At 41.5% G+C, this 25,106-nt stretch overlaps 1 protein-coding gene across 1 annotated transcript in view; it reads left to right on the top strand.

Moving 5' to 3' along the window:
- The window catches only part of LOC134531936 (uncharacterized), an 81,022-nt gene that overhangs the window by 48,944 nt on the left and 6,972 nt on the right, over positions 1 to 25,106 (top strand). Inside the window, exons 3-11 of the mRNA XM_063367991.1 lie at positions 3,231 to 3,430; positions 9,656 to 9,797; positions 10,785 to 10,881; positions 11,876 to 12,052; positions 13,487 to 13,651; positions 16,317 to 16,571; positions 19,125 to 19,338; positions 22,240 to 22,420; positions 23,338 to 23,510. Coding sequence (XP_063224061.1) covers positions 3,231 to 3,430; positions 9,656 to 9,797; positions 10,785 to 10,881; positions 11,876 to 12,052; positions 13,487 to 13,651; positions 16,317 to 16,571; positions 19,125 to 19,338; positions 22,240 to 22,420; positions 23,338 to 23,510 — 1,604 coding nt within the window. The remainder of the gene's footprint in view (positions 1 to 3,230; positions 3,431 to 9,655; positions 9,798 to 10,784; positions 10,882 to 11,875; positions 12,053 to 13,486; positions 13,652 to 16,316; positions 16,572 to 19,124; positions 19,339 to 22,239; positions 22,421 to 23,337; positions 23,511 to 25,106) is intronic.

The raw sequence follows: 25,106 nt of genomic DNA on the forward strand, positions 1-25,106 counted from the left end.
AAATTCCTTTTTCAAAGAAAATTATCAATTTTTTTCTCAAAAAACTAGAGGGGCCAATTTTCTTTTAAAAAAAAGCCATATTTATCAAAATAGGGACTGTATTCTAAAAATTCTCCGTCTAAAATCATTACCTCGACCTATGCCGCCAACAGCCAGATTTAAAAACTTTCAATTTTAAAATAAAACCCTCCAAAGTATTTCAATAATAATGTAAAATAATTTAATAAAAAAGAATGTACAACATTAATGTCGGAGGTACTGGGTTCCATTGCTCCAGGGACAAAATAAAAAAAAAAGAGAGAGGTCCTTCGCCACTGATGTCCTCAATCAGACTGACACCCACTGCTAGCTACTATCAAGGCATATATTACTTCCGTCAGAGTGACGCAATGACAGCCATCTTGGATCCACATACTTGGCTTTTTTTTTGTCGTTTGCATAGAGTGTGCATTCGTCATATTGGTTTATTAACTACCCGCTAGAGTGCTATAGTGTCAATCACCAGGTCGTAGAGCACGCCATCTTATCGGACATCTTGGCCGCCAAATGGAAGATCTGTAATTATTAAACAAGATATTTGGTAAAACTAAAAAAAATTATCTATTAAAATATTGATAAATTCGATAATTTACCGTCTTTGGTTCGATCCTTGTTGGGTGCAAAATATTTAGCATAGTTAAAAATCATTGTTAAAATTAATCCTCACTGCAAACAAGGAACTTCCCCTGCTGAATAATTATGAAACAGTCATAATGCCTACCACGAAGGCCGTATTAGGTAAAATTACCCGCTCCGCAGCTCCAAAGCCTGAAGCCTGTAGCCTGTGCTCGGAACATCTACTGTATACTACTGTACTATTAAATTACATGGTCGATGTGTTCGAGTTATTTTTTGTTTGAGTTCTTTGCTGTTAACTTTTAAGGCTGAATTTATACCCCATATTGATTTTTATTTTATTTTCTCGTTATTACAATTGGTGAAGTTCTATTTATGCCAATTTAACACTATACGTCTCTTGCATGCGTTGTTCTGTCACGAATATTTTTTTGGACGGATAATCATTAGTGTATATAAGGGGTGTGAGAATTCGTACTAGTAATAATAATTACAAACATTTGCGCGTCTTTTTGCATCCATTATATTACAATTAATTAGTCTATCCGTTGAAAATATTTGTGACGGAACCACAATTTAAAGAGAGGTATAGTTTTAAAATTTTCAGAAAGAATCCTTAACTAATATTACGACGGTAAAATAAAAATATAAACTTGGCGTGTGAAACCCAACCTTAAATACTCAATCGGATACTAGCCTTTAATCAGAAATATCATTATTTGTTTTTATTCCATTTCTTGGACATACACTATTGCAGTTTTTCACTGTTTTTCATGGGAAAAATTTATAAATGCAATATTAACAAATAAAAAAAATGAAAAACAACCCACAGAAAAAAACCTAAATCATCTTATGTCAAACAGATTAACCCAACGATCAACCTAAACAGGTATTATGTACAACACAACGACAACAACACAGACAAATACATTCAAACTTAAATATCAGCCAGCACAAGAATAGAGTGGAAGGAATTTAGTAATGAAAAAAAACAACTACAGCACAAACGAACACAGTGGGCTAACAACTTGAACAAGACAGTTTGAACAATAACAGTAAATGCATCAGACAGTCAGCAAAACCTGAAAAACGCAGCAAATATACGAACACATCGATGAAGACGAACAGATATTGTAAACACGACGACGAACACAGTAGGTTTCCCATGATAAAATAGTCGCGACGTTTTGGGAACTGGCATCTGTTCTCGTCATCAGGTACGAACATGTCAAACAGTGCAGAACTGCAATGGCGTATGTCCAAGAAATTGTATTAAATCAAAATTCCCCATTGCATGTATCATTTAAAGAACGTATCCTTATTGGGGGAGCTGAATTGTTGCCCCTTGGAAGGGCAGCCCATCAGGATTTTTCTGACAGTAGTGTTTTTGAAAGGTTGTCTGAATTGTTGCCCCTTGGATGGGCAGCCCTTCAGGATTTTTCTGACAGCGGTTAGTTTAGGTTAGGTTAGGTTAGGTCACTTTACAAACTAACCACTGTCAGAAAAATCCTGAAGGGCTGCCCATCCAAGGGGCAACAATTAAGACAACCTTTCAAAAACACTATTGTCTGAAAAACTCTGAAGGGCTGCCCTTCCAAGGGGCAGCATTTCAGTCGCCCCTCCTTACTTGTGTATTTTTGTGCTAAGTACGGTACTTGAAATGGACGCCTGGCTAGACTACCACAAACTGCTATAGAGCTAGAGTTGTTACGCGCCGTTCACAAACCGTTAAAGATTTATTGACTGAATGTGATTACGAATACCATTTAAAGGGCCATTAAACGTTTCTATACAAATTTTATTCAATTGTTCCTTCTTTATTATGTATATTTTGGACAGTGCGTTTTTGGGTTAGAAAAATTCTAAACCTAATTGTTTAAAATATATAGGGAAGTTCAGGAAGATATTAGCTTTCATATTGCAGCATAAAATTATACGGTTACTGCTTAAATTCACAAAGAGAGGCGTTACTGACTGGAAGTTCGGTGCCTGGCGCGTAGAGGCGAAGAAGCTTGCGATGAACGAACCGGAGTCGCCCTTAACGACCCCGCGCTTCTTAGGCCGGTATTCCAGGACACAAAAATAAGGGTTCAGGTGTCGAATATGCCACAACTGTTTCCTAACCGTATTCCAAGTGCACGACGGGACACGGACTACTACCCTTATTTTTAGGGAACAGATTTTCGTGTCCTTTCCGTTGTCGATCCGCGCATGCGCAGAGCTCACTTGTTCGTCTGGCGCCACTAACTCGTATATAGTTTGTTTTTTTGTGATCATCGAAGATAGAAAAAAAAATCGCAACTTTAAAAGTACTTAGGAATATTAGAAAGACCGTTCAATTTCTGTTGCGATGGTGCTGATATCTCTAGTAGTTTTGCCGTAACAATTGTATCGATGGTTGCGAAACGTCCGGTGGAATGCGTGGAAACCAGTACTGGGATTCAGTTTGAACACGTCCTGGAATACGGGTCGCTGCCTTGCCTGGACGTCTTGGAACACCGCTTGGGCCCAGCCAGGCGGTCCTTTAAGAAATAAAATAAAATAAAAAGTGAATGAAGGATTGTGTGCGGTGGGGCGAGCTGTGTGGTGACGGGGTGTGGCGCTGGGTGTTGCAGCATCGGTCTGGACCCCGACGAAGACGAGAAACCTGACCCGTCTGTATTCCAGGGGCTGGCAAGGCACCTGGAGTGCGGCTTGACGGCCGAAGAGACGCGGCGCGCCCTGGAGAAGACGCTGCCCGCCATGGCGCGGCGCGCTCTGCAGCTGAGGCAGCTCAGGCCTCCCAGGGGCCTGCGCTTCAGCCTGCAGCAGCAAGGTGCGCTCCGGCCGCTCCCTGTCCTTCCCTGGCCTTCCCTGTCCTTCCCTGGCCTTCCCTGTCCTTTCCTGCCCTTCCCTGGCCTTCCTTGTCCTTCCATGTCCTTCCCTGGCCTTCCCTGTCCTTCCCTTGCCTTCCCTGTCCTTTCCTGCCCTTCCCTGGCCTTCCTTGGCCTTCACTGGGCTTCCCTGGCCTTCCCTGGTCTTCCCTGGCCTTCCCTGGCCTTCCCTGTCCTTCCCTGTCCTTCGCTGGCCTTCCCTGGCCTTCCCTGTCCTTCCCTGTCCTTCCCTATTCTTCCCTGTCCTTCCCTGGCCTTCCCTGTCCTTCCCTGACTTTCCCTATTCTTCCGTGTCCTTCCCTGGCCTTCCCTGTCCTTCCCTAGCCTTCCCTGTCCTTCCCTGTCCTTCCCTGTCCTTCCCTAGCCTTCCCTGGCCTTCCCTGTCCTTCCCTGTCCTTCGCTGGCCTTCCCTGGCCTTCCCTGTCCTTCCCTGACCTTCCCTATTCTTCCCTGTCCTTCCCTGTCCTTCCCTGTCCTTCCCTATTCTTCCGTGTCCTTCCCTGGCCTTCCCTGTCCTTCCCTAGCCTTCCCTGTCCTTCCCTGTCCTTCCCTGTCCTTCCCTAGCCTTCCCTGGCCTTCCGTGTCCTTCCCTGGCCTTCCCTGTCCTTCCCTGTCCTTCCCTAGCCTTCCCTGTCCTTCCCTGTCCTTCCCTGTCCTTCGCTGGCCTTCCCTGGCCTTCCCTGGCCTTCCCTGTCCTTCCCTAGCCTTCCCTGTCCTTCCCTGTCCTTCCCTAGCCTTCCCTGGCCTTCCCTGTCCTTCCCTAGCCTTCCCTGGTCTTCCCTATTCTTCCCTGTCCTTCGCTGGCCTTCCCTGGCCTTCCCTGTCCTTCCCTATTCTTCCCTGTCCTTCCCTGGCCTTCCCTGTCCTTCCCTGTCCTTCCCTATTCTTCCGTGTCCTTCCCTGGCCTTCCCTGTCCTTCCCTAGCCTTCCCTGTCCTTCCCTGTCCTTCCCTAGCCTTCCCTGGCCTTCCGTGTCCTTCCCTGGCCTTCCCTGTCCTTCCCTGGACTTCCCTGTCCTTACCTAGCCTTCCCTGTCCTTCCCTGTCCTTCCCTGTCCTTCGCTGGCCTTCCCTGTCCTTCCCTGGCCTTCCCTGGCCTTCCCTGGCCTTCCCTGTCCTTCCCTAGCCTTCCCTGTCCTTCCCTGTCCTTCCCTGTCCTTCCCTAGCCTTCCCTGTCCTTCCCTGTCCTTCGCTGGCCTTCCCTGGCCTTCCCTGTCCTTCCCTGGCCTTCCCTGTCCTTCCCTAGCCTTCCCTGTCCTTCCCTGTCCTTCCCTGTCCTTCGCTGGCCTTTCCTGTCCTTACCTGTCCTTCCCTGGCCTTCCGTGTCCTTCCCTGTCCTTCCCTAGCCTTCCCTGGTCTTCCCTGGCCTTCCCTGTCCTTCCCTATTCTTCCCTGGCCTTCCCTGTTCTTCCCTGTCCTTCCCTGGCCTTCCCCGGCCTTCCTTGTGTGATTGACAATTTAAATAATTTATCTCTATGTATAACTAATAAACAAGAAGTTTCACAAATTATATATGTAAATTCTGCTCGTGCTATGATCTGATTGGTTGCCAGTTGTCAAGTTTCTGTACCACCGCGGAACGGGCCTCGGAAGGCGATGGATTGAGGAGGAAGGGGGTGGGAAGACTGTCATACTGGAAAACTACCATAATGCAATAATTCCGCCTGGCCTATAGTACCATAATGTACAACTGTCATAATTTCAAAGGACGAGATGGAATTCTGCCATATTTTCTTATACACTCCATGGAATGAGTACAGCTGCTTTGCTCTCGAAGTAGTGTATAGAATACGTCGCTAGGCAGCGCTGTTGACCCCCTAGCTGTTTCTTAGGTTAACTTAAAAGGCTATAGATAGTGCTTCTGACGGTGACTTTCTGTAGTTACAGTCATAAATCAACTCAACAGATCGCGCACTAATAAAAACAATGTTTCCAATAATGGGTTATAGAAGCAGCACTGTATAATTATAACCATTATCTGTAAAAATAAAAATATGGTAGTTTTCCATTATGGCACTTTTCTTCCTGTTTCTACTTGAAAACAAACTACACTACACAAATATAGTTCCCTCGAATTTCAGCATCTTAAAAATACACTTTGTAGACATTAAATAATTTAATATTGATAGTAAAAACCTTAATATCTGAGGGTTTTTTTTGTGTTATATCACCCTAATAATGAAACATTACATAAGAAAACCCTTGAATATTTGTGTTGGTTTTGCACTCTTTAAATAATGATTTACAATTACTTCAATTATTCCAGTTGCAAAAATGTAAATTCTATGAAGCTAGTTAAATTACGGTTGTACAAGTAAGGCCGTTTTCCTCATTCCGTGTAATGTATAAGAAATGTTGGCAGAGTTACCCTTCGTACAATTTTGTTATGGCAGTTTTCCATTGTGGTAATTTTCCTTCACCTCCATCAAAACAGGAGGAAAAGTTCCATAATATGAAACTACCATATGTATTTTTTTTAAATCATCGTAATAAGAACACAGTGCTCCTTCCTATAACACAATTTTGGAAACATTTCTTTCTTCTCGTCCGCAATCTGGAAGTGATTTTTTATTGCAACTATCACCGTCAGAAGCACTATCTGGAAGCTTTAAAGTTAACATGAGAAACAGCTATTGGGTTGACAGCGCTATCTACCGAGTATTCTATACACTACTTCGAGAGCAATGCCGCTGTACTCTTTCCATGGAGTGTATAAGAAAATATGGCAGAATTCCATCTCGTCCTTTGAAATTATGACAGTTGTACATTATGGTACTATAGACCAGGCGGAATTATTGCATTATGGTAGTTTTCCAGTATGACAGTCTTCCCCCCCCCCCCCCTTCCTCCTCAATCCATCGCCTGCCGAGGCCCGTTCCGCGGTGGTACAGAAACTTGACAACTGGCAACCAATCAGATCAAAGCTCGAGCAGAATTTACATATATAATGTGTGATTCTTCTTGCTTATTAGTTATACATAGAGATAAATTATTTACATTTTCAATCACACTATTCACGTAGAAATGAATGATACCTACTTATACAGTTTATTGCAATAACTTTTTTCTAAACGAATAAATAAATGTTGGATATTTTAAATATAATAAAAGAAATATGGTTACGTCAATCGTTTGGCGTTACGAAAAGTGAGGAGTAGACAAACACAAGTAGCTTTACGAGAATTGCGTATCATTACTGCTGCGTCATTTCTACCTCTCCCCTGCCTTCTGCCCTTCAGGCCGTTACAACCAGCACCCAGCATGCTCCGCTACGTACCTATCCCCTCCCCCTCTTTGCCTTCTTCCCATTCGACCGCTAGTGCATGCGTTGGAGTGGCGTCGCCGCTGACGCACTCTCCTCCTCTACCGGTTCCCCCCACCACGTACCTGACTATTACCCTCATGCGGTCGGAATTTTCGTAACGCTCGAAAATTGTAGCCCCCTCAGCAAAAAAGTTTCACTTCAATAAACGACGAAGTTTTAACAGAACACTAGATATTCTTGTACTTGAAACAATTTTTAACATATTGAGAACATAAACCACCGCAACCAAGTACTCTGCTGCTATTGTTCGCACGGAGCAACGTAAACGGAAGAACTAAACCGTACGGGTCCGTCTCCGTCTGCGTGCTGTTGTAGAAACTGTTCCGTGAGATCCGTCTCCGGTTACGTAATCCGTCTCCGCTTCCGTGTCACTGTAGAACGGGCTTAAGGCTGCGCGCACGCAGAACCAGATAAGACGCGACGCGACAGCTTAACAACGGGGGAATAACTCTTATAGTCGAGATTCAGACATAGTTTTTTTAAGTAGTTTTGAGCCTACTGGCTAGATAGCTGTTGCTTTCATATTATGTTACTAACATAGCTAATATGATTGTGAGAAGTAATGCATAAGTAATTATCAGGCAAAAAGACCAGTGAAATTGTAGTTGACTTTAATTTTTAAAAGTCACATTTTTTTTTGTGTTGGCATACCAGAAATACTGCATCTCCAACTCATTTATATAGAAAATATTTTTTATATAACTTTTGTGTTCCAGTAATTCTGTTTTATTATATGTATATCAAGCAATTGAATGAAAACATTAAAATTTGTCTTTAGTTTATGACTGCAATCAAACCAACTTTTCCTTACTTGCATTAAATAATATTACTGGATCACACAAAAAATAACATTTTAAAGAGCTAACCTTCCTTGAACATCAAAATGTATAACAAGCAAATTTTCTTGTTTTAAATACGCACTTGACATTTAATACATACTTTATTATGAAAGAAATGCGTTTGTTTGAGTTACACATGCTCGCCACTTCAATTTTAACTAACAAATGTGCCAAAATTACAAGTCATTGTTATGTATTATACACATACAAAGCTCCTAAATAAAAGGAAGATAATAATATGTAGTCGACGTTTTAAAACCTTTGCAGGATTGCGAATAGTATTCAATTATATACGAAAGTACCATTTAACACGACGTGTTGACTACAGGCGCGTTAGTTCGCAAATCACCGCGAGCTCCTCTGCACCGTACGCAACCTATTCTCCATCCTTTTAGCGTCAGAAGCGTTTACACTTAGTTTTTAGTAAGGTTAAGGAAAAAAAAATGGTTGTCTGTAAAGTCGGTTTACGGACGATAGTTTAACGTGGCAACGTCATAACAAAACATTCATGAACTTTCATGAATAAAATTGAATCATTTTTATTGAATTATCATTATTTTGTATGGATACAAAGAAGGAGTGAAATGAAATCTACAATTACTTTAATGAAGAGATTATCTTAACTATAACTTTTATACATGTTTGATATTTAACTTCTTCCAATCTGTGTTATTCTGTTAAGGATAGGACGATGATAGGAAAAGTAGGAAACGAATGGGAGTGTTTCAAGTTTAATGTGCCTCAAAAAAGTCAAATCGATGGTTGTTCCAATCGAGTGGAAGAGAGATAGATGAGGCGCAAGCGTACAATGAGCGTAACGGGACACAGCGTAACGGGACAATGTGCGTAACGGGGCATTTTTTCGTGCGTGCAGCCGGCGTTCATCGATTTATTAGACGTTGTCACGTCAAAAAAAAAAGTTTCACAACAATGTTTCACGAAAACGGTGCATTAATACTCGGCCTTGAAATTTTACCCCCATCGTGCTCAAAGAAGTTTCACTGTTATAATAATTCCAGACGAACCGGCCTAGTTTCTTGCGAAAGGCGATTTTCGTTTCATTTCTTCCATTACCTCGTATCTCTGTCTCGCGTGATTTCGCTAACGACGAGATTTAAAGCGGGAACAAAAAGTTTCACCTGCAAAAATAAATCATCACAGTTTTGAAAAATAAATTTTCCAAAAATAAATCACGACCCGTATAATGGGAATTTAAAAAAAGTGACTGTGTTTAGTTAGTAGACTGTCTATAAAGGTTGTTCCTCAGATTAACTTCTTGCAACAAGTTTAATGTTTGAAACTGTGTGGATACTAAAATTTGTTTTATTTTACTCTGCATATGTTAGGGCTAGTTTACAATATTGATCACTTTAGAATTAACAGTAAGGCCAGGTTTATAAACTATGTAGCAAACGCTAGAGTGCATGGAGCAACAAGGACCTAACGTAAGAAAATCACGTTTTTTTTATAAATCACGTGAAAGTCGCAAGCCATCACCAACAGTTCAAATTAAAATTATAAAATAGTATAAGATTTATTAATTTATTTCCCAGGATTTTTTTTCTTATGATAAATATTTTTCATGAAAACGTGATACAATCTGAATAGTTTGATTTTAAAACATCATCTGATTTAAGTGAATGCTCCGAGTGATAAACAGAAAAATCGTAGCCTTCTGTCTACATGACGTCTACATATTCAAAAGTTTCGGAACACTCCACTTCAAGTATGGAAGTGCGTGGCGGTTTGGCGTTTTGCGTACTTTATAACTAGGTGTTTGGAAACATCGATTTTAAACTTTTTTCTTCTTGTGTTCTTGCGTTTCTTGCCTAGTTTATAAACTCGGTCTAAGAATAAGTACACTCCTTAAAATATGACTCCGTGCATAAGAGGTTGATGAAATAATATTTTAAAGCAGGACTACTAATAATATTCATTAAAGCTTGAAGCTAAACTTTCACATTTTTTTAAGTGTGTTTATGTGAATGTTTAATTTTTTTTTCAGCTGACCGAGTTGAGATGGATAGAAATTTCTTAGCGTCTCTCCTTGCACACGCATTTTTCTCTACATTTCCAAAGCGGACACTAAAGACACACCCAACTCTACAAGATTTCAATTTCTCCAGGTTCTTCCAGCATTTAGACAGGTACGTATGTATTTTTTTTACTTTGAAAAAAAAATAGATAGTAATATGTACATCAAAATTTGCAGACTTTGAAGTTAAAGGTCATTCATTTTAAAGACAAAAAAAATATGTTTAGATTAAACTGTGTCTCGATTAATTTTTCTTTCTATTATTATAATAACTTTTAAAATACAGAATTTATTGAAACTCAAACTGTTTAAAATTTAATGTTTTATTGGTACAGCATAGTAAGAATCAGACGTTAAAATAAACAATTGAAATAAAACAAAATAATCACACGTATAAGAAATTTATTGTATTGTAATTATTTATTGATGTGTAACATCTTATCGCTAGGTATACTGCATTTGGTAGGAGTAATTTCGTGAATGGAACGGAAGTCGCATAAAACGGAAATGTGTAAACAACGGTGCTTCCGTTTGTGTCTAATGGCGCGAACCAAAGTTCGCAAAACCAAAGAGCAACTTCATAGTATTAACTTTTTAATAAATTTTAAAAAGATGGGCAGTTTCGTAATAAAAATAATAAAAATCCCAGTTGAAAATCCGGTACCAGAGCCAAGATTTAGTATTTTTTTCAAGTCTTTTTTGGCTTTTATCGAAGCTTATTTATTATATAGTTTAAAAAATTTCTGTTTGCAAATGGAATGATTGGATAGTCGCTGCTTCTTAAGCGAATTCTGGCGGCGGGTGCGGTAACTACGTGTAGTTGGCGTTCAGAAATTTAGCTGAAAACACAATTTGCGTACATTACGTTAAATTTCGGGTCCGAGTTTCGTATTATATGTGTATTTGTAACGTGAGAACACATGTATTTGCTCATCACCGAGGTTAGATGTTGCACATCCCTGGCGAGAACTGAAAGACTCGCTCAATTGTTTTTCTCTCTCTCGTGCAAGTGTAGTGATAATTTGTAAGAAAGACGTTTAGCAATTTTTTTTTCCAGATGATACATAAAAAAACGGAATGTGTAATTTCTGTTGGACAGCAACTCACAGAAGGCGAAACTCCGCAGTGTTCTGCACTACTTCGATCTGCTCGAAGAAAGTGACCTTCCCGACGACAAGATACTGTTCAGTCGACAGGTGAAGCCCCCCAGCCCCCCTTTTCCCCCTTTACCACCCTTCCCCCCCCCCTCCCTACTCATGTTTACACTAACACATTCACTGCCCGAGTCAGGCCGTACGTTCCAAGTCCGGAAAAAAAGTCAGATTCTTCCAAAATCATTGACCTATCACTGCATATTTGTTTAAACTGGTCACTTGAATTAGTGGAATTCCTGTAGCTCATTTTTAGTAACTGAATCTCGCTGATTGAAAAGAGGGGTTTCATTAATTTCCAGTGCTTTCCTCTACCATTGTGAAAATTGGCGGAGATAAGGACAGAATGCCGTAATCTTGGTTTAAACAACCCATTACATTTTTTCTTTTGTTTAGTTTAAAAAATATATATATAATTTCGTTAGAGCATATAATATAGTTTAAAGCCTGACGCTAGTAGTGACTGCCTGCTAAAAATATATTTCTGTGTTTAGTTATTGAAAGTTAATAGTAAATGAAATTTTTGAATATAAAATACTGCTAATAGACTCTGTATTATACACAGAAAACATGTTCCTGTACTTTTACAAAAGATTCTTTTCGAAACTAGTTTCCAAGAATTTTGCATGTACGATATCCATTTTTTTGGAAACATTACTACACACACACACACACACACACACACACACACACACACACACATATATATATATATATATATATATATATATATATATAAACGAATGAAGGAACTTGGACAACACCAAAGCTTAAATTCCCGGGCAAATTTTCGAACCCAATAATATTGCGAAGATTTTTGGTAGCTATACTTACAGTTGCTTTCTCAATTAATGTACAAATTTACAAATATCTTAAATTTTACATGATAACCTGGGTAAATCTCTTAATGGTTTCCACGTCCCTGTCTACGATGAAACGATACGTCCGACAGCAACAGCGACCACGAGACTGGTCGTGTGTGCCATGGGGAAGTGTTCAGGCCCGGCGTGGTGAGGCGGCGGTGTGACGGGTGGCGCAGGTGATGGGCAGCAAGGAGTGGCTGACCATCGAGGACTGGCTGGAGTGCTCGCTGCCGCTGTGTCCGCTCGCCGTGCGGCACGAGGGCCGCGTGGACCGCGCCGACCCCGCCGCCATGACGGTGTGCTTCTCCACCAGCCGGCTGGGCGGCCGGGTGCTGGACGAGGGCAGCTCCCAGGTCAGACCATCCCACCCTTCTTCCCACCTCCCGCCTTCTACCTTCCAGTGGCTCTCGACCTCGGTCCTCCGCAGGGCCGGCGCGTCCACACGGGCGAACCAGGCAACCGCCTAGGGCGCCAAGTAGCTGGGGGCGGCGCAGCACGACACACAACAGCTGATATCATATGTTTAACGATTACTGAAACTAGATGGAAATGGATTTTTGTAACAGTTTGGAATGTTTATATTGATATTAGTAATTATTTAAAGTCCACGGTGACCTGTTTATGATTTGTAATAAGTAAAAAAGTAAAAAAAAAAAATAAACACAAGCCCTCTTACATTTCATTGTTGACAAAATATTAGGCTTACGTGATGTATTTTGAGGCAAGGAAATTTTTTTTTTTGTAGTTTCAGACGGGGGGGGGGGGGGGGGGAGGCGGGGTCATTAAGGAGCCCGCCTACCTGGGCACACATACGGTGTGCAGAGCTTCAGGAAAAACAACGCGATTTAAAAACTACTCAAGATATCCGAGTGGGGCCTATTTACGAATAGCATTTAAGAGTTCGCTGAGGACCGAAAAGTACTTTTAATTTCGGATTAAGTTTTTAAACTGTATTTTTAGAAGCGTTAAAATGCCTAAAACGCGTGTTTTCAGAGTAATTTTTAGGCATAAAAAATCAGTACAGATTCTTGAAAGCACTTAAGGGGCTTGCATAACACCTTTATCTTCATTTCTCCGCCATATAATGTTACGGTCACCGCTCAAATTTCACAGTTATCCTGTGACGACGAGAAGACTGCGCGCCAGTTCAGAGACTTGCGCTTAGAGGCTATACCGCGCTGGAAGCACCAGCGAGCGTCGCGCTTATCATCCCGCCTCACTAACACACATACACCCCCGACGAGGCGGGCCCCTTAAGGTTTTTCGCCTAGGGCGCCAATTTACCTTGCACCGGTCCTGGTCCTCCACATCATTGGTTCTTGCAGTGGGGGGAAGATGGCTCTGAAATCATTACTTTGTTCATACTTCATTGCTAGTTTGCACTTCATTTCACACGGAAAAACCGAAGAACGGACGAAGAACTTAAGTTTGAACACATTCCAAAGGTTATTTTTGAAACAAAAACGTCCCAGAAGTGTTAATTAATAAATATGTTCACACTGAAGAATTTTTAAACAAATATGAGTGTGAAAAAAATAAACATTTAAATGAAATGTAAGTGGAAAAATGACATGATTTTCAAATTTAATCTAATTTAATAATGAGAAATTTCCTCCCAAATTTTAATTTTCTCACCGTAGGGGAAGCGTTGAAATAATTATATGATGGAGGAGCGGAGTGTTGTAAGTCGCCCGGCGGCTGACGGACGGACGCGACAAGGCTATTGCAGTTCAGGCCTCTCTTGTAAGAACCGCGAGTGTGTTGCACGTGCTGTACTTACCCCGCAGGAGAGCATCCAGTTCTGCACGCACCCGGAGCTGCTGGCCGCCATGCAGTTCGTGGAGGCGCTGGAGGACAACGAGGTGCTGATGGTGCAAGGGGTGCTGCAAGTGGCCAGGATATCCGACCCGCACCTCAGGGCTGTCTTCGAGCCGATACACAAGCCATCGCCGGTGAGTTTACACGCGCCGCCCGACTCTGTGGCGTCTCCGCCATAAGAACCGTTAACCGCTGTGTTGGTTTCAGTTTTTTTTTTTTTTTTTTTATTTGTTTATCGTTTTGCCTTTTTAGAGTTTTCGGTGTTTTCGTTTGGTAATTTTTTTTTTTTAAGGAACATTAAGTTGATAACAAGTTCAAGTGTTGTGAAAATTATTTCATATGTGTTTTATTTCAATAATTTTAAATTTAAGGGTTAGGTAATATTTATTTACGTTTATAGTTTCCCTTTGTTCGTTATTTTAAATAAAAGGTTAGTTTTAATATCCAGTATTGGTGAGAAAGAGCGAGAACAGTATCGACGCCGGACGTTGAGAGAGTGCGCCAGCAGCGTGGGTGAGCGTGTGGCGTGAGGCGAGCAGAGGGAGTTGGACTCGGGGACTAAGCTGGCAACTCCTTCCTGCTGCCGCTCGCCTGCCTCCACGTTGCTTCGCGCGTGCCTGCAGCCAAATGAGAGCCTGTGTCTCAAACAAACAAATCATTACAACGTAATTCTCAAGCAGATAATTTCGAACATGATTCACAAGGAACCGAGCGAACTCCTCGTGCCCGCAGGCACATAACCCTCGGCGTGCTAACAATCCTCGGTGAACACACAAAAATCATAAACAATCATCATCACAACTCGCTACTGTAACTGAAGCCCACTGGCGCGTTACACGTACTATACCCTCACAGCAAACTACAACATTTATATTCGTTATAGTCACACTGATCGCCTGTTATCGCAACTTGACTGGCTCTGCGAGTTACTGTTTTCTTTCGAACGTTATTATGACTCGATCACCGATGACTGGCGGTGAAGCGACTGCATCAATACTCGTTAATTTGCGTTTTTGGATACTCCCCGCCGCAGTCCCAGCCTGGATCATGCCCGGTACCTTAATCTCTTTTATATCCGAAATCGGTAATCGCATGTCAAATAGTTTCGATAAAAACAATTAATTGTTAAACCTCTGCAGCTCACTTTGCACTGCATGTAGGCGGGCCCCTTAAGGCGGGTCAGTTGGGTCGCAATCACGCAGTCTCTTGCAAGCACGTGGTGCGTGGTCGTAGCAAAGGTCGTTGTTTGCAGTTACTGGATTAAAATATCAGGCCGCTCGATGATAGAATGTTGTTGCAATACGATTAAAGGCTACAACGTGTGTTTTCACGTGCGTTTTTAAGTATGAAAAATTTCTAAACCTATCCTTGTAAAAGGTATATGGAAGTGCGTAGAGCCTTTGTCTTCAATAGTCCAGCATACAATTATACGATAACCGCTTTAAAGTCGCATATGAGACGCGTTACCGACTACGTAGAAGACTGCACGCCCGTTCGACGCCTGGTGCGTAGAGACGAAGAGGTGTGTGAAGCGCGAGACAGCCTGGCTGTATCCGAATACTGGCCTAATGGATCCCTTAGCTAAGGGATCCACTAAAAGTGCATCGTAGTGGACGCGGCCATCTTTGTGTTGAATCCGAATTCTCACAAGGGATGCCGATGCATCCCTTCACGCATCCACTAATTCGAGATTTCTAGGGATGCGACACTCGCATCCACTAACGCGTCCCTACATCCATTAGCTTCGGAATTGGGTTTTATTTTGTTTGTGTATAATATTACTTCAGATTTTCTGCAAAATATTTGTTTAAAACATTATAAGCGAAAGTGATAACTTAAACAGAGACAAATTAAGACGTTAATAAATATAATAAAAATACGAATTTAAACTTAAAGGATAATTCAAAACTCATAAGTATTTTTAAAGTTTACAATTTATAAAATGTATTTTATTTGGATCGCTAACATATATAACATACACGTTACATTATTTTTTAATTGGTAGGTATTTATTATTTACGTTTTGCTGAATATTCGTAGATATCCCTACACAAAATGGCTGCGTGAACATTAGTACGACTGACAGTCAACAGGTGGTGCTAGTAGTAAAAGTATTCGGATACTATCCATCCATTAGAAATGCGTCCTCTACATTGTGGCTGCATTTGCTAAGGGATGTAGGGATGTGTGTGCTAAGGACGCATCCCTATGTATTCGGATACAGCCAGTGCCATATCATGATTTTATTTTTACGTTTAACACTGTTGAACTTGTAGATGATTTTATTTTTACGTTTAACACTGTTGAACTGGTAGACGTTTTTGAGAGTCCAATCACCAACGTAACCAGCTGTCAAAAGTTGAATTTTTAACATTAGCGTGCAGTATGGATAAAGAGAACAAAATTAAATAAATAACCGAAGTATTTCAGTGTAAAGACTACCTACTGGGTGATATGGTTGAAAATTATTTTGATATTTTTAACTTTTTAAATCACAAAAATTCTGATCATTTTTAAAGGCCAGGTGAACGTAAATTTTTTTTTTTTCTAGAAGAAATTAAACCATATCAAATAGCAGCCAGTAAATTGACTTTTAACTTGAAACTTTTCAGTTTTGAATTCCATTTAATTTCCCTTTTAAAAAAAAAGTAACTTTACAAGCTACTTAATGAGACAAAAAGTATGCCAATTTTTGTTTTGTTTCGTTCAGTGAGAGTTGAGTGAAGCAGGCTGGAAGGCAGGATACGGGGGCGGGTCGAGGTGAAGGTGAAGGTGAAGGTGAAGGCGAAGGTGGCGCAGGTGGCGGTGTGCTGCATGGACGCGGAGAACTACATGCGGCTGCCGCTGAGCCAGTTCGAGGAGGACAACGTGCTGCGCGAGCTGAACAAGGCGCTGCTGGCCTTCAGGCAGCAGAGCGAGCCGCCCGCCTCCTCGCCGTCACCGCCCCAGCAGCAGCAGCAGCAGCAGAGCGCGGCCCGGCGCCTGTCGCCCATCGGCGAGTCGTTCAGCTCGACGCCGTCAGACGCTGACACCTCGCTGCTCGCCGCGCGCAAGGTGCGTGCCCCGCCCCGCCAGAGTCATCTACACCCGAACCAGGGGCGTAACTAGGGGGGGGGGGGGTGTTTAGGGGTTCAACCAGGGGAGGGGGGTGTTTAGGGGTTCAACCAGGGGAGGGGGGTTGAAGCCCTAACATGATTTTTTTTAGTGATGAATAAGAAATTTAATTAAAGATTTAGTGTTGGGGGGGGGGGGGGGGGTTGAAGCCCTAACCCCCCCCCCCCCAGCACCAAATCTTTAATTAATTTCTTATTCATCACTCAACAAAAATCATATTAAAAATTAATAACATTTGTACCATTACAATATTTAAATTTAAGTACCTAAAACTGCTAAAATAGCACTATTTTACACTTTAAAATCCAGATTTTCCCGGGGGAGGACCCCCGGACCCCCCGCTTTAAGACGGGGGGGGGGGGGCCATGCTTCTTAAAACCCCCCATACACAAATCCTGGCTACGCCACTGACCCGAACACATCCAAAAAAAATTGGTTGTCCGTAAAATCGGTTTACGGACGATAGTTTAACGTGAAAACGTCATAACAAAACATTGGTGAAATGATTGCATACTTTTATGAATAAAAATTGAATCATTTTGACGTGACGTCTAATAAATCGATGAACGCCTGCTGCACGCACGAAAAAATGTCCCACTACGGATGTCCTACTACGGATGTGTCCTATTTGCTCATTGTACGCATGCGTGGCATCTCTCTTCATGCTCATTTTAGGGCCTACGCATGCGTGGCATCTCTCTTCCACTCGATTGGAACGACCATCGATTTGACTTTTCAATCATATTTTCGTCGTTTGAATTATTAATATTATGTAATTTAACGATTGTCCACCGATTTTCAGCACAATCGGTACAGTTATTTAAAAGTAATGTTGAATATTCAAATACGTTTTGAACCAACAATGGTGTTTTACATTTACACATAATAATGCAAATTACAACCGGGATCTTTTGCACAATGTTTTAAAAAATATTGTAACACATTATAAATAAGTTTGGTGTATTTGGGATGCGTATTTGTTATAAAAACGAAATAATATCATCCCCCTACCGTGAACAAAATTTTTATAAATAAATATATAACACCTGAAACTAATAATTATCGAATATGGCCTCGTGGGTGAGCGATAAGCGGTGGTGCGAAGTTTTTTTTTTGTACTTGTAAAAATAAATACAATGCACGTAACATTTCAAAAGTAATAAATGTATTTGAATAATGAATGCAAATAAAAGTAAATTTATTAATTAAATTGTACATTTCATTTCACTCCTTTGTATCCATACAAAATAGTGATAATTCAATAAAAATGATTCAATTTTATTCATAAAAGTATGCAGAGGTAGATTTTATCATACAAAAGATAAAAAAATTCTAAAAAAAATATTTCCTCAAAGAATATAATATTTTTAATGCCTAAATGGTTTGGTTGCAAAAACCTATTACGGCTCAGTCTCAGGCCGAATATGATATTTCCTTTTCTTCTGGATCAATCATTTCATCAATGTTTTGTTATGACGTTGTCACGTTAAACTATCGTCCGTAAACCGACTTTACAGACAACCAATTTTTTTATTGAATTATCACTATTTTGTATGGATACAAAGAAGGAGTGAAATGAAATCTACAATTTAATTGATAAATTTACATTAATTTTCACACATTACTTTATTACTTTAACGAAGAGATTAGTTTAACTATAACTTTCATACATGTTTGCTATTTAACTTCTTCCGATCTGTGTGTTATTCTGTTAAGGATAGGACGATGATAGGAAAAGTTTGGAAACGAATGGGAGTGTTTCAAGTTTAATGTGCCTCGAAAAAGTCAAATTGATTGTTGTTCCAATCGAGTGTAAGAGAGATAGATGCGGCGCAAGCGTACACTGAGCGTAACGGGAGAATGTGCGTAACGGGACAATGTCATCCTTTTTTGTGCGTGCAGTCGGCCTTCATCGATTTATTAGACATTGTCACGTCAAAAAAAAAGGGTCTTGTCTGTAAATTCGGTTTACGGACAATAATTTTACGTGATAACGTCATAAGAAAACATTGATGAAAAATTGCTTAACTTTTTAATTTACAAATATTATTTACAGATTTTTTTTGCATATTTAATTTAAATAATTTGTTTGAATATAATCACCGACAATAGTTTAAAAAAAGCCCGCCTTAACCTGTTTGATATTATAGAAGATTTTCCTCGCACGGTGGTTGGCCGGTTCTTGCACGCTCGGCTCAGGCGGAACGTGACAATTTTTCGTGCGTTTCACCAGTCCAAACTGTCAGTCCATAAGCATCAGCATATATAGCTGTTTACGCTCTTTGTTTTTTTTTTTCTTCGTCCAATTAAAATTACAACTGCAACTGATACATGCAAAGTTTCGTCCGTATTTTGCGATGAAACGCTACATCCAACGGCAACAGCAACACCAAGACTGACCGTGGAGGATTCAGTCCAGTCCAGACTGTTGGTTCCAAACTGAGCTCCAGGACCGACCGGACTGAGCAGTAGCCGGACTGGTGGTCTGCGCAGGAGTCGTCGCCGACGCCCCGGCAGAAGGGCCTGCTGCGGCCGCCCAGCCCCGCGGACGGCCGGCGGGGTCGCTTCATCGTGCTGGGGTCGTCTGGGGACAGCCTGCCCGTCACCAGGTCGCCCGTGGCGGGCCGTCACCTCCTGGCGCCGCGCCAGTCCGACTCGGGCGACGAGGAGTTCCACAGCGCCAAGAGCAGCCTGGACGCCGACGAAGGTAGCCCGCCACCTGCCGGTCCCCGGCTCTTCAGGTTTCTCTTCTCTCGAAAGCTCGTCCCGCTTAGAGGGCAACAGACCCACTCGACTTCTTGATTTTCTTGTTGGCTCCCAGAGAATAGCGGGATTAAGACTCGTTTCAGAGGTCGACTTGAAAAAGGCCTTTCAAAATCACGCCTTTTCTGAGTTTCCAAAAACTCCTGCAGTTCGAGTGTCCCGCTCGTCTCAGGGAGTCGTCCAAAGATTTTTTAGGTATGTTAGGTTATTTTTCCCTGTTCAATCCCAATTTTGCCTCAGAATGCGCACCTCTGAATAATTTACGTAAAAATTAATGTTCCGTTCAGTTGGAGAAGTGAGCAAGGAAAAAAACTTTCAATACTCTTCAAAAGTCTCATGGCATCTCCGCCTGTACTTATTCTGCCCATACAACAAAAGGATAGAATTTTAAAGCAAAGGCAGGCAAAGTGGTCCTACTTCCTCCCCTTTTTTTCTTTTCCACCAAGAAATGAAATACTGCGTATGCTCTTATCGAAAATCCTATATATTTAATTGTAAATTCTTGACAGCTGGCAAGGTAAGGCGGTGCGAACACGTGATCACGGTGTAATACTCGCATAAGACTAAAAAGTGTAACGATCAGGAGTGGGGCGCTCGATGGCATGTATGCTTTATGACTCACGTGCATTGTTGTGCACTCGCATACTTGCTCACATTTATATACATCCTTATATCTTTATTAATGACGTTTCATTTCAAATTTGTGTGGTGGTCATGCACTCGTGAGTTTTTGGATTTATATTATTGTGCTTAGACCATAAAAGATCTACAAGTTAGGTTTTGAATTTTTTTGCAATTATCCGAGCAGACCTACCAGTACGATACTATTTAATCATTATCTTGAGGACCTAGATAATAATCTAACTGTTGTCGAACGCCTAAAGAAACTTAACCTCAAAGATTCCATTCACTGGTTGTGCAAATCACTGAGTGAAGCGAAATAATCTACACAGAAAATAATCTGTAATAACATTACCCCGAATAACGATAGTTCCAAAATGGGCGGCTCCAGGAAGATTTTTTCAGGAAGGGCTTTCGTAAGGAATGCAGTTGCGCTTCCTCCAAACCTATTGTTATACTGGCAATCGGGAGTGAGGCGGAGTTGCTTGCGACAATTCTTGCGCCTTTTTTCCCAACGAGCCGCGCACCCGCGCTGGGGCATGTTTCGAGTGACCCTGTGTGAAGGAGCCTGATGGGCTTGGAAGATTTACCAATTTATTGTCTCATATACTGTTTGATGAAAGTGGTTTAACGTGTTAATGAAAGTATTTAGATTAACATAAATGTATACACTACAAAAAAAATTGGTTGTCTGTAAAGTTGGTTTACGGACGATAGTTTAACGTGACAACGTCATAACAAAACATTTATGATATTGCAACGTGCGCTTCGGCATTCAGACGCCCGCCGGCTCCTCCCCTTCCCTCGTTCCCCTTAAAGCCCCCTCCCGCACTCCCTTGTGACGTCCGCGTGACGTAGGCGCCTCCTTCCAGGCCTACTGAATGCGACACTAGCGCCATCTGGATTTTTTATATATATAGGGCTGTAATTATTTTGCTCACCGCCAGGGGCGCCTCCGTCCCTGGCCAGCGAATTCCAGTCCTGACCAAATTAAAAAATCAGGGCGGACCTCGAGTCCAAGTACCCAACCCCCGCATGGTAGACTCTTTCTGGTCGGTGTCTTACATTTTTTTTCTTGATAATTCTGTAGTTTGCCTTCTGCGTCATGTTTGGCTTGCCTCCTTGTGGCTTCATAAAGTAATGTTTATTGGACACCGAATTTGTTTCGTAATTTTCTGGTTTGCATTGCCAGTGTGTTTCACCTTGTGCATTTCTTTGATTTCGTTTTTTTGCATTCGACCCATTTTCCGTTAGGGCGTTTGCCGTTTTTCTCCGCCGCACCTCTCACGTCCGGACAGACCGCATTCTATCTGCAATTGCTTGATTTAAATAACGTTAGCACATAACATTTGTATATTGGCTATTTGTATTGCTCACCAGTACCTGTTTACGTAAATATTTCTTTCGTAATACTTGTTATGTGTTGCCCCTCTACATTCATATGGGGCTTGATTTAAAGATTAATAAAGTTTTGTATTTTTGTATTTCTGATATTTACGCTTATTTCTTTAGGGATTGCACAACACGTCTGGCACTCTGCCTGTTCCTTTACAAGGGCCATTTTTTTTTTATGTTTCTAATTGTTAACGTCATTGAGGTAAAGTGAATATGATTGCATACTTTTATGAATAAAATTGAATAATTTTTATTGAATTATCACTATTTCGTATGGATACAAAGAAGGAGTAAAATGAAATCTACAATTTAATTTATAAATTTACTTTTATTTGCACTCATTAATTCAAATATGTTTATTACTTTAACGAAGAGATTATTTTAACTATAACTTTTATACATTTTTTTGCTCTTTAACTTCTTCCAATCTGTGTTATTCTGTTGAGGATAGGACGATGATAGGAAAAGTAGGAAACGAATGGGAGTGTTTCAAGTTGAATGTGCCTCGAAAAGGTCAAATCGATGGTTGTTCCAATCGAGTGGAAGAGAGATAGATGCGGCACAAGCGTACAATGAGCGTAACGGGACACAGCGTAGTGGGACAATGTGCCTAACGGGACACTTTTTCGTGCGTGCAGCTGGCGTTCATCAATTTAATAGACGTCACGTCAAAAAATTGGGGTCGTGAGGGGCTATCACCCACTCCACCTCCCCCCCCCCCCTTGACCTCCGGGCCAATTGAAACCAGGACTGGTGCCCGAGGTCGCCGCGTGAACTCGCGCTAACCGAGGCTGCCTCACAGAGCGCGGGTCCGGGGCTGTGCCGGCAGACAGCGACGTGCTGCCTCGCCGCTACAGCGCGCAGCTCGACACGCCCGAGCGGCGGTCCACGTTCGCGGCCCGGCTGCGCGATGCGCTGTGCCACGAGGCTCAGAGCTCCTCCAGCACGGACTCCAGCTACGCCGTCGGCATCAGCGTGGCGGGCTCGGGGCTCACCGACGGGGACATCAAGTACGACCCTCCTCCTCCTCCTTCGCCCTACTTCCTGGTTCACGGCTGAAGGTCTTTAATCCGGCATTGTACGGTTCGACAACAACCGAGCCGTTTGGGTACCTTGGCTGCTGCTGCTGCTGCACTGCTGGTGTTTTTTTAGTTCGTTCATTCAAATACCACTGTGCTGTACCTATATCAATTTTTCTTTGGTTTTCCCCATTTTTAAAACTAATTGACGTTCGATAATACGGCATATCCGTGATAAATTCCAAACGTGCAGGATTAAAGACATTTCGCTGCTGATTGTTGAAACTAAGGGCCTGTGGGCAAATATATATATATATATATATATATATATATATATATATATATATATATATATATATATATATATATATATATATATATATTATATATATATATATATAATATATATATATGTGTGTGTGTTTTTTTTTTGGGACCCCTCCCCATTACTTTTCAAACCTCAATATTAAAAATAAATACTAAAACTGTAAGTGTGATCTGGAAAAATTAAATAGCTGGTAAGGATTCCAATGAATGTTATTAGTAGAGACCGGAAAAATTTGCGGGTTCAATGACCTGTAGGATGAACTCCATAGTTCTACGTACACTCTGTCAAATGTGACCTACTTATTGGCTGCTGTCTTGTGAGACGTCCCAACGTAGCAGCCTGTGATTCGATACAGCTTTGGTTGAGTGTTTCCCATTGGCCCAGAGTCATCTAGGTGAGTTGTGAGCCAATAACAGAGGCTGCATTGAGGTATAACTATTTGTATTTTAGCCTATCGCGAAATGAACACGCGAATTATTCCAGTCTCTAGTTATTAGCATTACAATTCCACAGTCAGGGTAGACAAAGGTGAGCTACCCTCGGTGTGAGGGTGATGGCGAGGGTGAGGGGTGGTGTGCAGGGTGCGGAGGGGCGGCTCGCGGGGGTTCATGCTGCGGGACGACTCCCTGGACGGGCAGATGCTGCAGGACTGCCAGCAGCAGGAGTGGCTCGGCCAGTGCCATGGCGGCCGGCTGGCGCGCCGCGACACCTCCCAGTCCTCGCAGTACAGCTTCAGCGCCGACTACGGCTCAGGTGCGCACTCAGGGCTATCCCTGCAAATTTCATCATAAAGGTGCTACTGCAATTTTTTTTTTGTGCTCACACTTTCTTAATACTAAATATTAACTAACAGTTAGGGGCAGGCATTTATTTGTTTGCTAGATAATCTGATAGCTCATTATACTGCAATAGGGTATGCCCATGCGAGCAATTGTTTCCTTCTAATTGGCTGCCATATGCAGGCAAAGCCATGGCCGTGATTTGGTGTGCTGACAGTAGACATTTGCCTGAAATAAACCAAACCAACCACGAAACACAGACAATGCTACAAAGTTTTGACACACTGCCAGTCTGGAAAAATGTTTCAGGAAAATGTACATGTTTGGTGTGTCCTCTAACATTTATGCAGGTGACTATATACAGGTTTATGTTACACATGGGTCCCCCATTTTATTTACACATTTCCATTCCATTTTCACAAAATTACTCCTACCAAATGACATATAGCAAGAGCTAAGATGTTTACACATCAAAAAATTAAGGCTCAACTTTACCCACCACATAGAATTCTTTTGTTTGTGGCTAATGGCAGATTTTTATGAACAAATTTTTGAAAATTAATTCTACATCTGTTACCTAGTAGGGGAAACCCAAAATATTAGCCTATAGCAAGTGACCCCAGCACAATAATAAAGGCAAAAATTTTAATTTGACATTTTTGACTGTCTTTTATCAAACATCAGATTGCATTAGAATAAATCTGGTGACAGAATTTGCTACAAGACACAAATTGCATTGCTTATGCAGGTATGCTTTCTGTGATATTTTTTTTTTGTTTCTATATAAATTCAACATGAGTTTCAGAAATCATTAATATCAAGTACAGTACTGAGTTTCTCGAGGCCAAAAGTAAAAAAATGAAGCAATGTTCCAGAAAGAGTTCAAAGAAGGGAAATTTGAATTGCATCATCTTCGATGATGCAAAATTTCTTAAATCAAAATTGGAAGGTTTTTCTAGTGGTTGAAAAAAATCTATATCTAAAAATAATTCCTTGTAAATAAATGTTTTCTTATTCTTTAGTCAGGTGTCTTAAAACATTGTGTGTTTGCTGCGTATGTTGCCGTAAATTTTCACTGAATGTGGTTGCTGGGATTTTAAAATAACCAAAAAATTTACACACGAGGTCTTGCGTATACAATACCGATTGGTAGGTCATTACAACAGACTAGGCGCCACAGGCAGTGGCGTAGCCAGGATTTGTGTATGGGGAGTGTTAAGAAGCATGCGGCCCCCCCCCCCCTTCCCCCCTCGTATAAAAGCGGGGTGGTCCCGGGTTCCTCCCCCGGGAAAATTTGGATTTTTAAGGTGTAAAATAGTGCTATTTTAGCAGTTTTCGGTACTTAAATTTAAATAATGTAATGGTAAAAATTTTATTAATTTTAATATGAAATTAGTTTGAGTGATGAATAAGAAATTAATTAAAGATTTGGTGCTGAAAGGGGGGGGGGGGGGGTGTTTGAAACCCTAACCCCCCCCCCCCCATCCCCGGCTAAGCCCCTGGCTACAGGCAAGAGTTGAGAACCTAGGGTGTGAATGACAGGACATACTGTAGGCTACGTGGTGGTCAC

Source organism: Bacillus rossius, chromosome 5 (genome assembly GCF_032445375.1).
Source record: "Bacillus rossius redtenbacheri isolate Brsri chromosome 5, Brsri_v3, whole genome shotgun sequence".
Classification (NCBI taxonomy): Eukaryota; Metazoa; Arthropoda; class Insecta; order Phasmatodea; family Bacillidae; genus Bacillus; species Bacillus rossius.